The sequence below is a fragment of the Sceloporus undulatus genome, chromosome 5 (genome assembly GCF_019175285.1).
Source record: "Sceloporus undulatus isolate JIND9_A2432 ecotype Alabama chromosome 5, SceUnd_v1.1, whole genome shotgun sequence".
Classification (NCBI taxonomy): domain Eukaryota; kingdom Metazoa; phylum Chordata; class Lepidosauria; order Squamata; family Phrynosomatidae; genus Sceloporus; species Sceloporus undulatus.
The window spans coordinates 90273759-90287494 of record NC_056526.1 but is presented as its reverse complement, the minus strand read 5'-3'; the positions used below and the strand labels follow the sequence as shown (position 1 = coordinate 90287494).

At 39.2% G+C, this 13736-nt stretch overlaps 1 protein-coding gene across 3 annotated transcripts; it reads left to right on the top strand.

Annotated features, from left to right (window-relative positions):
- The first annotated feature begins 395 nt into the window (after positions 1-395).
- On the top strand, positions 396-12882 carry UCMA (upper zone of growth plate and cartilage matrix associated). Of its 3 annotated transcripts, XM_042467124.1 has the most exons (6): positions 396-2163; positions 4440-4563; positions 4937-5026; positions 5179-5274; positions 8055-8153; positions 12127-12881. In XM_042467124.1, the coding sequence occupies exons 2-6, from the start codon at positions 4506-4508 to the stop codon at positions 12222-12224; spliced, it is 441 nt and encodes a 146-aa protein (XP_042323058.1). In that variant the 5' UTR covers positions 396-2163; positions 4440-4505; the 3' UTR covers positions 12225-12881. The 3 variants fall into 3 exon arrangements, with proteins under 3 accessions (XP_042323058.1, XP_042323057.1, XP_042323059.1); XM_042467123.1 differs by lacking the exon at positions 396-2163 and having other exon boundaries at positions 4085-4563; XM_042467125.1 differs by lacking the exons at positions 396-2163; positions 4440-4563; positions 4937-5026; positions 5179-5274 and adding an exon at positions 7475-7690 and having other exon boundaries at positions 12127-12882.
- The last annotated feature ends 854 nt before the right edge of the window (positions 12883-13736 follow it).

Sequence of the window (13736 nt, the reverse complement as noted above, 5' to 3'; positions counted from 1 at the left end):
GCCCAGTGCTATGAAATCCTGGGAATTGTAGTTTGTTGTCACACCAGAGTTTGCTGAGAGAGAAGGTCAAATGTCTCCGAAAACTAGAATTCCCAGGATTCCATAGCACTGAGTCAGGGCAGTTAAAAGGGTGTCAAACTGGATTTATTTCTGCAGTGCGGCTGCAGCTGAACACATTTCTATTTGGCACAAAGCTTCCTGGACCCCCTTCATGTCAAAATAAACCTCTTAAAAGTATTAGAAGGACTGAAAGATTCTTTGGTTGGTTTTAATGGTAATTCTGAGAGTTGAAATAAGTTCCAATTATTTTTATTCAATTAAGGCTACGTTTTATTGCCATATTAACATTACGGGGACTTTTGGGGGATTTTGACTGAATATTTGGTGAGATACGGGGGGATTTAGTGAGTTTGGGGCCAAACGTTTGGGGAATTATCTTCGAGGCTTGTTGGCAACACGGGCACAGCTTTCTCCAGAATCCATCAAAGCCTGTTTGTACATGAGCCAAAGCAATTGCTTGTGAATGACGTCAGTAGTTCTCTCTCTCTCTCTCCTAACTCCCACCTCCTCTTTAGGAGCTGAATATTATGATCTTGCCTTTGCCAGTTTCCCATCCCCTGCTGGTCAAGGAACTTGTGTATCAATTCACGGAGTTCATGTTCCTGTGTGACTTGAATTGTGCTGCTATTTGGACAGATGATCTTTGACCGATGATGAGTTGTTTCTACCTTTTCTCCAGGGATTCCAGTAAGCCTTCTTAAAAGCCTGATTGATTACCAGATAATTCTAATTAAACCACATACAGCTATCAGCCAAGATTGGATGTCATGACATGCCTCACGTTAAAGCTGTATCACCGATGTACCATGATACTGTCGGCCAATTTGTACCCTTAGGTCCATTTTGTACTTGCCGCTCCCAGTGGTTTAAAGTTGGAACTTGTCATCCTTTTTAATTCAAAGGAAACTGCTCCATTCTGTTCTGTCATATTCCGTATTTAAACCTATATAGACTTCTAAAGGTATTTAATTACGGCTTTTTAGCTGATCCACAAAATATTTCAGTAGCACACACAGTATTTCAAGTGGGGCGTTCACCAGCAACTGATGGTGCTGAAAATGTATTCCTTCTAAAAATGAAGTTTCATTCCTTGGCCCAAACATTGGTTGTGCTGCTTCATTTGCCCTGACTTTTGGAGCTTAATTCTGCCTTCTGTTAACTAAAATAAACGTCTTTTTTTCCCCAAAAAATGTATCTGCTAATTGAAAAAAATGGTTGTTATATCTTGCAATGCTTGCAAACATCTGTAATGAATTTCCTACTTTTATGGCTTACTTGTGAGCAGAAAATCTTTTCTTTCTCTCTGTCTCCAATTCTGTATTCAGGTAGGCTTTAGATCACCTGAATGTATAAATCAGTTCTACAGTATTGCGGCTTCTTCGGATCATTAGGTGGTAATAAGAGGTACTACTGTGTTGATATCCAGTGACTTTCCCAGTGGTTTCATGTAGACACTGAAAATCCAGAGTCCAAATGACTGCAACACTATGCCCAAATGATCCACAGGGATAGTTCAGTGGATATCAAGAGAACAGCCATTTCTTCAGTGCAAATTGACTCCAACAACCTTCAAGTTTATATTTATCTTCAGACCAGATCCAAAATGGATCCAAAGAACTGCATCATTCAACATTAGCTGGAAATGAACCATCAAATGCTCTAATACTTTCCCCAAGAATTTGCAGTAATAAATTTACACATTTATAATGCATTTATTTAAAATGACTCTATACTGATACAACACAAATGTTTCTGGAGCAGTGTAAAAAAACAATGCCCCACTTTGGATATCTTTTCTTTCTATTTTAATTTCTCTTAAGTTTTATTGTATCCTAAAATAAACATCAAGAACAACAACAGTAAACGGAAACACTTTACCTATTAACTGGTACTTGAGAAAACAAATACTTTGGAAGTTAAACATCATAGTCCATATTCACACCTATAAACATAAACTCACAGGTTTAGTTGGAAAGAATGTGATGCCCTGACACCCGGAGCGCTTTTGCAGCTCAGATTAACTTAACACTTTTGATACTAATGAGAATGGGAAAAATGACCTGGAGATAATGAACTAGATGAAGTATATAAAAATATTTTCAGGTATGTTTAATATACAGAAATTCACCCGTCCAGTATATCTTCCAATTACTTTAATTACTTCTGCAAATAATTTACTATGAACTTTTGATGTCAAGGAAAGGCTGCCTGTTCATATATACTCTGAAGGCCAGTGTCCAGAAAGTTTATAAAACCATCCAAATGTACCAAGCCTAAAAGATTATGGATGATAGGTCTGATCTACCAGCAGCTGCAGTTTGTTGTGCCCATGTGTTATTGTGAAACTGCTTGTGTCTAAGTAATGTACAGTACTTCCATGGCTATGGGTAATCTCTAGAAATGGTGGGAAAGTTGAAATTGTAGACTTGGAAGGTCCAAAGGTCTAGGAGTGGCAGTAGGCCACTGTGGTGTAGTGGTTTGAGTGTTAGACTACACATTTGGAGATCAGGGTTTGATTCTTGGCTCAGCCATGGAAACCCACTGGGTGACCTTAGGTGAGTTGCACAGACTCCATTGCTTCTTCTGACACAGGCGCACTGTATTAGATACAATGGGCCCTTGTTATCCACTAGGGTTTGGTTCCAGCACCCCCTGTGGATAACAAAATCTGTGGATGCACAAGTCCCATTATATATAATGGAAAAGGAAAATGGTGCCTCTAATAGAAAATAGAAAATCAAGGTTTGCTATTTGGAATTTATACTTTTTTTAATATTTACAAGCTGTGGATGCATGAATCCGTGGATTAAAAAAATCCGTGGATAAGGAGGGCCGACTCTATTAGCAGTTATGGAAGTTCCTGAGTCTTGGACTGAGAAAAAATGGGATATAAATCTGATGACAATGATGATGGTGGTGAAGATACTTGTATAAGCCTGAGGGCAGGGAACCGTCTAACTAAAAGGATTGCATGTACAGCGCTGTGTAAATTTACAGCGCTTCATAAATAAAGGTTAATAATAATAATAATAAATGAAAATATACACATTGAACAGTTGTTGAACTCATTGTTGAACTCAGATGTCGCTTTACAGTAACGCTGTTAGCTGCTAACTTTGGTAACGATTTATGCATATTCTAAGGAGAATGGGAAAACATTCTTTCTCCTTCTCTGCCTCCATGGCTAGGTTATACCAGGAAGAAACATAGTGGGATAAACTGCCATAGTCCTCAAATGTGTGGAAAATTGAATGCAATTCTGCTTGTACCTTGGAGTGGAACAGCAATTATGCTAAAACAGTATTTCAGTATTCGTCCATATACATTATGGCTGAAATCCTACAGGAAGCAGGCAGAGCGTTGCATGCTGCTGCTGCTCCTAGCCCTTTGCCCAAAACCATCTTCCCTGCTGTTTTCAAATCCCAAGAACTGCTGCTGCTTCCCAATGGGGAGAGCTGGAAGGCCATCAAGATATTGATAAATTGTTTTGGGTTGGCTTGGTTTGCACTCTCCTCTCTTCCCCCTTGGAGCTACAATTACCTTTCTCCTTTCCTCCCCCCCAGTGGTGGTCATCATCATCATCACCATCACCATCCCCGCCTCCTGGGAGTTTGACTGCTGTGATGTCCATGGGTTTCAATGTTGTGCAAAGGACTACAAAATAGCTCCTTGCACGCTTGCACTTCTTCCAAAGAAAAGACATACATGCACATATGTCACCTGTTGGTACACCTGTGTGACTTACAGGATTCTTCCCTATAGTCAGTCTTCAGTTCTTTCACAGATTTAGAGTGAATTTAAACAGACATATTACAGTGGTGGCAAACCTATGGCACGAGTGCCAGATGTGGCACTCAGAGCCTTCACTGCGGGCACGTATGATGTTGCCCCAGCACAGAGTTTGCCAGAGTTCGTTACTAGAAAGCCAGAGGGACGTGGCACTTTGCAATAAATAAGTGGGGTTTGGGTTGCGGTTTGGGCACTCGGTCTGCAAAAGGTTCACCATCACTGCCATATTGCTTTTCCCATCCTACTGAAGTGGGAAACACTGCTAGCCTTGCATTTATTTGCCTCACAGCAACAGTGTCAGATTATTCCTTTCTGAAATTTACTCCTTCCTTTTTTTTTCTTTTGCAAATAACATGATTAATCTCCCCAAGTATGCCACATTACTTTACTGTTCATAACTCATTCAGTGTGTGATGTGTGTCTGTTGGATATCAGAGGGGGTTCACATGAAACACCGAGTTCCTCCTATGTTGATGTTTCCATGTTCCCTTGATATGCCCAGGAACTGCCAACGCAAGTGCCAGCCAAGATCCCTCCTCTCATCCTCCCACCTTAAAAGGAAGAGTCTAACTTTCTGCTTAATTTCCTAGAAGGAGAACAAGACTACTTTTTTCCTCTCCAAAGTCACTGTGACAGCCGGCTAGAACGCTGCAAAGATGAATTGGAAGCAAGTGCTTTTTCTTGCCTATCTCATGACTCTTGTCCTTCTGATTGGTATGTATGATTTGTAAAAACAACTAAGAGGAAAAGCTGGATTTCAGCAAAGAAAAATCTGAAGTGCCCACTACTGATACAGAGCAGTGGATGGCAGCATTTGTCATTTTAACAGGATGTACCTGTGTCTGATCAAATTGCAATTGTTAAAGATTTCTTAGCATCCAGATATATCAGGAGTACTGTTTATTAGACTGGATCATAGTGCCTTTCCTGTTGAGGCAGGAGGGATGTAGCGCATTGTCACCTGTGGTCAAACAGAACGTAATGCTGGCGGAGCAGAGTTTGAACACTTCTTTGTGATTTCCTCCAAGCTCCTAATATAACTCTTTAACTGAATTAAAATTTGGACTTGTATTTCTGTCTTGCCTAGTCCTTGAGGGAAGCAGCAGCATGTCTGTAGGCTCCAAGTCCATGGCTGTGGGTTCCAAGAAGGCATCAAGTGGAGAATCAAGCAAGGAAAGTAAGTGGGATGATGGATCAATTGATTTTACAAGTGAGGAGGGAGGGGGATAAAACAATACAAATTATACTTTTCATTGTTTAATACTAATACCTCATCCCCTCACCCCAGTTTCCCACCAGTGTCAGATCTACATCTTTGTCTGCTTCCAGGTCTGGAAAAGAGAGTCTTCATGAAAGAATCAGATGCCTCTAACTTTTTCAAGAAGCGAGGCAAAAGGTCTACAAAATCTAGAGACGAGCTCAATGGTGAGACTGTTTGGAGATTGTTTATGTGAAGGCCGGATTTATTGAATACTCCTTTCATCTCTTGTTTTTGGAGACATTCCTTAGTTGTCTGCCACACTCTGCAAGGACATATTAACTGATCAGCTATTCAGAGTAATTTGAGATTTCAAACAGACTCTTCACTTTTTGCATTTGACATTAGGACATACATTGATTGCAACCTATTCCTACAGAGAAGCAAGCACTGTTTATTTGAACAGAAATTAATAGTCAATTTTAGCTATTATTGTGAAACACAGGTGCAAGGATAGGAAAAACACAAATGAAAAACTAGAAATCAGAACAGGCAGGAATGTCAAACAACAAAAAATGATGTCTGTCTAAAGTAGCCAGTATCTAAAGAATTATTAGGTGGTAGAATATTCATTTAATTTCTCAAAATGCATGTTTATTGACGGCTAAATTCAACCAGCCAAGATATTGATCTGAAAATTAAATTAGAATCATCTGCCAAATAAATATGTTCTAAAATAGGAATATATGTCTTAATGGCCTGAACTGCTTAAATAGTGGTTTAGGGAATGATTATGAAGCTGTTGTGGGAGGCACAGGACATCATGGTGAAATTAGCATACCTACTAGCAATATAGAGACTACCAACTCATTTTGAGGGTTTACAGGCTCTAAACCGAATAACCATTGGTAGAACAACTGGCAACAGCATTCAGAGAAAAACACACCTAACTTAAGAACAACCGAAAATCTGTCTTTTTATTTCTCTGGTGGATAAGACGAGGAGGCAGTTTACAAGCCCAGTTATTTGTTAAAGCATAATTTCTGAGCAAACAGGTTTTATGCACCTCTGTTTAGGGCACATGATGCAGAGCATAACAAAGATAGCTGAAACTAAAAAGATGAGAAAGACATGGTTCACAACTGTAATGGAGATCAGCAATCGCCAGCCACAGGATCAAAGAGGTTTCCATGGCATATGCAAGCGGGCATCGGTTTAATACTTCATATCATGGGATGGTGAAAAAAAGGAACTACAAAGATCATCATTGTTATGGTTTGCTTTGTGTTTGTGTGTTTATGCCCATGCACATATCTCTCATCTACTCTTTGGGGTCCCAGAAACAAATATACTGTAAAAGAAATGTTGGTTCCTTAGGTTTGATCAACTCTCATCTTATAGTAAATAGGTTCAGTTATGGTAATCATGACCTCAGGGCTATCTAGCTGAGGAACATTCTTTCTTTAGAACCCCAATTGGTGCCAATATTGGTCTCTTTCCAATGCCAAGTAAAAACAAGGCATTTTATTAAAGCCTAGGAGACCCACCTGATTTCATGTGGATTTGCAGGTGGGCATGGTTTTAAATTGTCTTAAGCTATGTTGTTTTAACTTGCTAAATTATTTAATATTCTTTTAGTATGTTTACATTATTCTCACTGTTTTGTATTGTTTTAAACTGACTTTATTATATACTGCTCAGGGTACATCTACACTGTAGAAATAATGCAGCTTGACACTACTTAGAATGTCATTGCTCCATTCTGTTGAATGTAGTTTTGAGAGGCACCAGCACTCTTTGGCAGACAAGGCTTGTAAAACTACAAATCCCAAGAGCTACCACACTTACAGTGGTGCCCAATTGCATTATTTCTACAGTATAGATGCAGGCCCAGTGAGTGTTGGATATAGGACAGGACATCAATATTTTAATTTTACACATACTTACACGCACACATACTGTTGACTTGTTAAAATACATATTCTCTAGAGAGTTCTGAACACGTTGCTACCTCCAGGCAAAATATTATCAGGCTATGGATAGAAATACCATTGGCAAATGTATTTTTTATGATGCTCTAGCCAAGTGTAGAATAAAAGAGTGCTTCTGTGTTCATTGTCGGCACAGAGGTGGCAGTGCTTGGCAGTTGTGAGCTCTAACCTAATGGTTCTGAAGCTTAACTTTGGTATGCTTTGGATGCCAATCATAGAACCATAGAACCATAGCAAACAAAACTGTTTGCCATTTCTGCCCACATGAGCCATCTATTCTGCCTTTATTCACCTAGTTTTATATGTCAATTTTTTTGTGGTTGTCCTTAAAAGATCTGTTGTCAGCTTCTGCAGTGATGAAAGACATGGTGGATAATCTCAAGTGCAAGTATTCCAAAGTGGAAAGATAATCAGCTCCTGGAAGACCATCCCGTTTTCACTCTTTGCCTTTCTCTCTTTTAAAAAAAGCTTCATGTGGTGAAGTTTCCAATGGTATCTTTCTTCCATTTTTTCCTAACCCTTTTCCATATCCATAAAAGTAATTTCCTTATACAGTGGTTGTTGAATTCTTTACAGCTCAGGTCACTTGTGATAGTGGAAGAGCGTGAGACAGGCCATGCTACTCACTACACAGGAAACAAATTTGAATGTTGTGAGTCTTCTGATTCTAAAGGAACATTATTATCCCTGCAATAAACTTTTGTTTTTGCATGTTTTATTAGTTGGATTAAGTTTAAAATAGCTGGGATTATTCCGGTAATTGGAAGGTAATGGCTAATTTCATTTTCTGCTTTGATAAAAGCACTTTGTAACTTGCCCACAGCATGTGTGCTGGAGGTTCTTTATTCCTGGTAAAGCTACAAGTGCGACTTAAAGGCTTATGCAAAAGTAAAGGGAGGTGATCAAAGATGGACTTTCTAGTAAATATGTGCAATAATAAAATAATATTAATCCTCATGATCCTTTGCTTTCCCTAAAGGGCAGCTGGCTAACTCTATTTTCATATTTTTATGCAGCGGAGACTCGCCAGATGCTGGCAGCAGATGAACAGAGGAGGGAGTACTATGAGGAGCAGAGGAATGAGTTCGAGAACTTTGTTGAGGAAGAGCGTGATGGTAAGAGCACAGTAAAGACAGGGAGCCTTACTTAAAAGAGTCTGCTCATAGCAAAGCAGTTGCTCAACATAGTTACTTGCTGTAGGAATGCTTGTGCAGCTGGCATCCTGTTAGGATTGGATGATCTCAGGGCCTAGCTTTTTCTTCTATGGTCCTCTGGGCAAGGAAAGAGGAATCACAGGGTGAGAGCGTTGCCTTGAAAAAGTGTCCTTATACAGTTGGCCCTCCATATCCACAGATTTTTTTATGTTTCAAGCATCCATGGCTTGAAAACATAAAAAAAAGGATAAATCTTGCTTTTTGCCATTTTATATAAGGGACACCATTTTACTATCCATTGTATTTGATGGGACTTGAGCATTTGCAGATTTTGGTATTTGTGGAGGGTCCTGGAACCAAATCCAGCAGAGACCAAAGGCTGTACATGACTACTTCAGTTAATGTATTCAAAGGAATTATTTCTTTAACAGTATATCTGTTATAGCTTACTTGCTGTTCACCGCTATGATCCTTGGAATAGCGGTATATAAATAAAACAAATTATTAATTATTATTATTATATCTGGTATCAGAGGAAGAAATAACATGGACTGAATAGGGATAGCTTCCTATATCACAAAAAGGAAGAAAGTTCAGCAGGTTTCAGCAAACATTTTATTCAAAATTAACAATATACATGGGTGGAATGAAACAAATGGAGCCCATTCACATTGTTCAGTTAAGGCACTATTATTTCATTTTAAGTGCCATGGTTCAATACTAAGGAATCCTGGGATTCTGTATGTATGTGCCTTCAAGTCGCCTGTCAACTTATGATGACCCCATGAATTTGATAGGGATTTCTTAGGCAAAAAAATACTCAGAGATGATTTTGGCAGTTCCTTCCTCTGATATGTAGCCTATAGCACCTGGTAAATCATTGGTGATCACCTGTCCAAGTACTAACCAGGGCTGATCTTGCTCAGCTTCCAAGATCAGATAGAATCTGATGCCTTTGGAGTATTCAGGTGAGTTTAAGGGTGGCATTTAGAAATCTTGGCCAGAGGGTTCCTCTAGCGCCTCACCAAACTACAAGCTGCAGGATTCCATGGGGTTGAACCATGGCAGTTAAAGTGCAACAATAGTGCTATAACTGTGTGCTGTGAATTAGATCCAGGTCAGATATGTCTTACATAAGTAGCCAAAACATTTTGAACCTTCTAGAAACTATTTAAAGTGGAATGATAGCACTATAATTGTATTGTGTGAAAGGCCCTCAGGAATTCCTTTGAACAACTTTTACCTCCCAATTGAGAGGGCCATCAGCAAAAAACTTTTTCTGGGAGTATGGTTTGGGGAGGAGAGACATTGCTTCTGTGGGTCAGTCAAAGCTCAAAGGTTAGAAGTTCTCCTCTTCTGGAACACAGAAAGCAGCAAGACCAACAAAAAGGGGTTTCTATGTTTCTATACATCTCAGATTGCTGTGGGCATGTTTTTAATATCTGTAAACTCCAAAGAACGTCAAAGGACAGATGTCGATACCCCAGTGATCTTAATGGCAGAAGAGAGAAGAGGAATGCCATTAAATCGCTTGTGTAAATGCCTTGTGGGTGTTGTTTTAGCCTCAAATGGGTTGGGATGATAGAAAGACTCTTGTGGAAGGAAAGTAGTGCTGAGAAAGGAATCTTTCATTCGCTTTCAGGACATGGTTGCAAGCATCTCAGTTTCATGAGATTGTATCTGTATTTTTGGGACAATGGTTCTTAAAATGTCTGTCACTTAATACTGCTACAACACACACAACAAGCTCCTTTTTGTCTAAGGTTACCAATTGTTCTTGTTTAGTTAGAACAGTTCAAAAGTACACAACTGTGCCTAGAATTTTAAATAGACCTTTGAAAGCATTTTGAGGAGAGGTTGAGGGGGAGAGAGACATATAATGAACGCTTTAGAAACATCCACTAAATATGGAAATGACTTTTCTAAAAGAGAGCCACCTGAGTTTTGGGTCCCAGGCCTCTGCACATAGGCACTGGCTATGCAACGTCTGGTAGCCATTTCGGCAACTTTGAAGTTGTGATAGCTCTGATGCAGCTTCATATTCAATCTCAAAACCTGCAAACATTTCAAACTGACTGACATTTGGATGGCATTTTCTGTCACTGTTATCTGACCGTAGTGTCCAAGAGAGCATAACAAAATGATTCACATGCCTTCCAAAAAGCAGCATGGCATGTTTCTCAGCACTCCCAGCCTGACTGGAGCTCATTCTGGTCATAGCTAAGGTTACCACCTTTTCCCAGCACAAACAACTAAATAGCTCACAGTTAGTGAGAAGGCATGGAAGCGTCACTTTTGTGTTTTTTAACACCCTCCTCATTAGGCCTGCCATCAGCTTCTGTTAGGCCCAATACATATTTAAAAGTTATCAGGCAGCAATTCAAGAGCTGCAGCCTACCTATTGCTGCATCTCCATGAAAAATATTATAATAATAATAATAATAATAATAATAATAATAATAATAATTTATACCCCGCCTCTCCATTAAGATAGAGGCGGCTAACAATATTAAAATACAATAAAATACATTGTCCCAGAAACCCACCCACCCACCATAACTAATAAATCACAATTGTAAACAATAACAATAAACAATACAATCAAAACTGTTAAAACAGACAAGGCAGGGTAGTCAAAGGGGGCGACTGAGATGCTAATCTGGGAAGGCCTGTCAGAAGAGATCCATCTTGACTGCCTTTTTAAAGATGTCAAGATTGGTTATATGACAGGTCTCCTCTGGCAGGCCATTCCATAACCTGGGAGTGGCATATACTTCAGTTGCGTGTCAAACACATGTATATTTAAAGGGATAACAACTCTTAAACAAATAATAACATGACAGTGGTTTGCCTTCTGGCAGTCCAGATGATCCAATTGGTCCTCTTAGCAGGGATTTTGCAGGGACAACATGGGTATTATAAAACCACCAATACAAGTGAGAAGTGCAGATCTACTCTAAAAGTAATTTAGAGCAAGACGCAATTGCAACTTACCCCATTGTGGGGGACCCAGAACAGGTCTGGCTACATCCAAGCGGGATAAGAAAATCCCCAGTTCTACTCACAGCCCAATATTTGCCTTGGAAATTTACATTACATTCAAAAATATTATACAATGCAAGATGTTGGGGCTACTGTTCGAGAAAGTCAGGTTCAGAACTTTTAGGTGTAAGGAACAAGGCAGGTTTGTGAGTAGTTCTTGGGATTAAAGATTAGAAAACGAAATCTACTTTTCAGATATGCCCAAAGATTGCTGGTAAGACCTGGGCACTGATTTTACATGGAATAACTCTTAATTTCAGGGAGGGGGAAAATCAGTGTAAATTTATGTTTTATTTACTCCTCTTGGTCAGAAATGAAAGTACTTCTTCCTATACATATTTTTTCCTACCAGAAAATTAAACTGTTTTTACCAGCATGACCACATCATTTCCTACCACATCCACATTGGGCAGGGAACTGGGCATGAATGTGGGATGACATGTGTGGTCTAATTTTGTTCTCAAGGAACTCCCAGCACTGTCCAACATGTCTGGTATGAAGCAGAGTGAGACAGATCCAGGTATTTTCTTTGTAATGGTGGACAGTCCTAACATGTGTATGCTTTATTACGTATGGGAATTGAATAGACTTTGGAAAGAGATGGATCAGCTTCACCACCAATGATGGATTTTTATGGTCTGAACTGCATCCAATGCACTGTAAGAAAAACTTAGGGTGTAACCTAAGAAAATAAGGGGACGGAGGGAAGGAATGAAAATAGAAACTGCCAGCATGGTAGTAAATCAGGGCCTTAATCCTAAGCACATTTACTGATTCACTGAACTCAGTGGGGCTTACTGTTTATGTTTGTGACCATAACACCACCAGTAACGGAACAGTGTAAATTTGGTATTTAGAAACAAAAGTTGTAAAAGCACTCTTCTTTTTACAGAGCAGGATGAAAGAAGCCGAGAACAGATTGAGCAATGGCGTGAATACCACTATGATGGCCTCTATCCACCATATCAATACAATCGGCACATTGTCTAGAGCAAATGTGGAGAACTGTGCCAAACAATAAAAATGGAAGTATCTGCTGAGGGCACTATTGACAGGACTAACAGCAAAGCACTATTTGAGCCTATAATAGATCTTCTGTAATGAATCTACTTCATCAACATATCTCATATCATCGAATTCACTGATAGGTACTGCTTTGCTTTGCATTATGAAGGAATAGTATGTAGAAGCCTTCAGACCTTGATGCACACAGGGCAAATTAATGCAGATTTTTCAGATTTGTATATGTATATATAATGTATATGAGCAACTCTGTTTAGAGCAAGTGGGCAATCATTATTTCAAAACAATCACTATACTGTATATTGAGGGAGTCACTGAAAACAAAGCCAGCTTGTGCTATAACTAGAGTATTTTAAATGATTTTAGAATGCAGAGCAAAAGTTAATGTTTTAGCATTTTTGCATCTGATGAAGTGGGAGTCAGTTCATGACAGTTTATGCCAAATAAAATGTGCTGGTCTTCTAAGGTGCCACAAGACTTTTTGTCATCGGAATATACATTATTAAAAATATTATTAAAATATTTTAGCTACTTCAATTGCTTTCCTTTGTTACTCTACATGCATTGTTGTTGTTGTGTGCCTTCAAATCATTTCTGACTTAAGGGGACCGTAAAGCCACCACGCCGTAGTTTTTTCTGGGACTAAGATTGTATGACTCTCCAAGGTCCCTTGGTGGGTTTCCATGGCCAAGTAGCAACTTGAACCCTGATTTCCAGAGTTATAATCCAGTGCTCAAACCACTACGCCATGCTAAAATAATTACTAATAAGATCAAAATGAAAATAAATTTAATAGGCCAAACAATCTTTAATTTTGCATCCAAAATACTGTTGGCAAATCAAGTTAGACATTTTGAAGTGTCTAAAATGACATGTCACTTTTCCCAGGCACACTTCTGAGAGGAAACACACCATTGGGTTCAATGTAGGGAAGGTGGGAAATCCTCATGTAGAAAGTCAGCACATCAGAGAGGATACTAGTCTGACAACCGCTGGCTGTTTTTCCATCTGCAGGGGATTACTTCATACAGTAATACAGGCCAAAATATAAATCCCTGCCTCCAGCCTGAAAAAGGACTATGCCTGAATTAGATTAAAGTGCAGGACCTGAAATCTAACTTCATTTAGTCCTTTTGAGTATGTTGCTGGCAAAATTAGCACTACGTTAATACATATGATCTTCCAGAACAGAAAATGTGTGGAAATCCTTTTCTCAGTATACACAGAGCATGGTCCCTGTCATCCAGCATCCTGTTTTTAGGATATTTAGCAGCAACTAAATATCCTAAAACAGGACTAACTAATAAACGTAGCTGTGTCTTTGAAGATTTCTCTGGGAATTCCCCATACAGTCCTCATTTAAAGAAAAATGAGTGCAGATTTTTTCAGGGTAATGAATTCTGAGGTCATGGCAATCCCTGTGGTTATCTGGCAATTGCAGAGGACACTAATACTTGCCTCAATTTATTTATTTATTTT